At 47.5% G+C, this 1828-nt stretch overlaps 1 protein-coding gene across 1 annotated transcript in view; it reads right to left on the bottom strand.

Moving 5' to 3' along the window:
* The window catches only part of RIMKLA (ribosomal modification protein rimK like family member A), a 27349-nt gene extending 25527 nt beyond the window's left edge, over window positions 1–1822 (bottom strand). The window contains exon 1 of the mRNA XM_006903994.3: window positions 1552–1822. Within this exon, the coding sequence (XP_006904056.1) occupies window positions 1552–1714 (163 nt within the window). The 5' untranslated portion in view covers window positions 1715–1822. The remainder of the gene's footprint in view (window positions 1–1551) is intronic.
* Between the last annotated feature and the right edge of the window lie 6 nt (window positions 1823–1828).

The raw sequence follows: 1828 nt of genomic DNA, 5'->3' as shown, positions 1-1828 counted from the left end.
ATGGGTCTCCAACAGGAATATAATGTGAAATTTTGCTTAGTATATCTCAAAAAAGTCATCTTTGTAAGCTGTAAAAAAAGTAAATAAAATGAAGAGCAAACAAACTGACCCTGGGGCTGGAAAGATGTCTACGCTAGATCTAGATCTAGATCTGTAAAACATAACATTATCCCATTTAAGTATGGTACTGAAACACAGAATTTTAGAGATGGAGGAACATTAGCCCTTGGTTTTATAAACGAGAAACCTGAGACTCAAAGACACAAAGTGACTTGGCCAAGGCAAAGCCAAGATACTTGTTAGCAGCCAAGCTGTAATAAGAATCCAAGTCTGCAGATTCCCTGTTCAGGAATTTAGTTCTGCATTAACTGAGAGTTTTAGCAAGTCAAGGATAGAGATGGTACCCTTGCGGTTGACAGATGCTGTTTTAGACTAAATGTAAGACACCTAATGTTTGTAGTGCATTTCTCCAATAGGCTATATAATCTTATATCACTTATGAAGGGTTTAGATAAATTTTTGGATGAAACATCCACAACAGATACATTCCACTTAGAAACAGGTCATACTCAAAATCTCATTTGTAAGTAGCCTGTTCAGAACTTGGAATACCTTTCCCTCATCAAAGAGAAGTAACAAATTACAAGCTTACTAAAGCAGATATGGTTGAAATAATATGAAACACCCTGAATTGGGCCCAGACCCCTCCCCCAGGAGTGGCTGGATATCTCCAGCAGAGGCTGCAAGTCAGGGAGAATTTCCTAAACCGTGGATTCCTAAGTCAGAGAGTGCTTCTATTAAGAATAATTTAAAATATCTAAAGACATAATTAACCTTTGGAAGTAAGGGTCACAGATAATAACCATGCCTCACCCCAAAAAGTCTCTTAGACATAGCAGTGGAGAAATAAGTGAGGTCAGAATGGTCTGTACCTGAAATCTTGGCATTTTTGGAATCAGAATTCAACAATTTTAGGGGCAGAGGATGAGTATAAAGAAAACCCATCAAGGGTCTATTCTCCCATTTCACTCTCAAGAGGTGACTCCAGTCTTTCTCCGATGTCTCCCCATATGTAGGTTCCTAGTTTGGGAATGATATTCTAGGTAGTGCACTACTGATGCTTACGCACCGGGAAAACTTTTAAAAACACTCATCGTAATGGCAATTTTTTGTAAATTTAACGTGGGTTTCTATAAATTTAAACTGACAGAGTATCGATGCAAGCAGAATTTGCAAATTTGGGGTTAGCAGTTTGATTTTCCTCGGACCTCCAGGCGGCTTCAGGTAAATTCCAGTTCCTCCTAAAACAAAGTCCCCTAAGTAAATTAACTCCTATTCTGAAATCTTGGCCTCAGGGCAGATGGTGGTGATCAAAGGAAGCTCTCAAGGTTAGGGGCTTTCTCCAACCCAAGAGGTCTCGCGGGGGAAAGTGGCTGGTTTGGGGGGCCCGAACGAGACTTGGCAGGGGGAGGCCCGGGGGCGCGCGCCCACCAGCCTGTTCTCGGGGACCCCGGCGCGCTCCCCCGCCCTCCCAGGGCCCTTCTCGCTCACCGAGGTGGCCGCCGACTACGGTGACGGCGATCTGGTCCATGAGCACCGCCCGGAAGCGCACGTCCTGCTCGGAGCAGCGCTGCCGGAGGGCGCGCAGGATCTGCACCTGCGGGTAGTCCTCACGGATGCGCCGGTCCGTCAGGAACCAGAGCTGGGAGCACATGGCGGCCAGGACGGCGGCGCCCGGCGCGGGCCCCCGGGGCTCCCCGGACCACTGGCTCTGGCAGGCGGGCGAGCGCGCGCCGCGGCTCCGCTCCCGCCGGTGCGCCAGGCGCCT

Source organism: Pteropus alecto, unplaced genomic scaffold, assembly GCF_000325575.1.
Source record: "Pteropus alecto unplaced genomic scaffold, ASM32557v1 scaffold170, whole genome shotgun sequence".
Lineage (NCBI taxonomy): Eukaryota > Metazoa > Chordata > Mammalia > Chiroptera > Pteropodidae > Pteropus > Pteropus alecto.
Note: the sequence above shows the minus strand (reverse complement) of the source record. Positions and strands in the feature narration are given on the sequence as shown.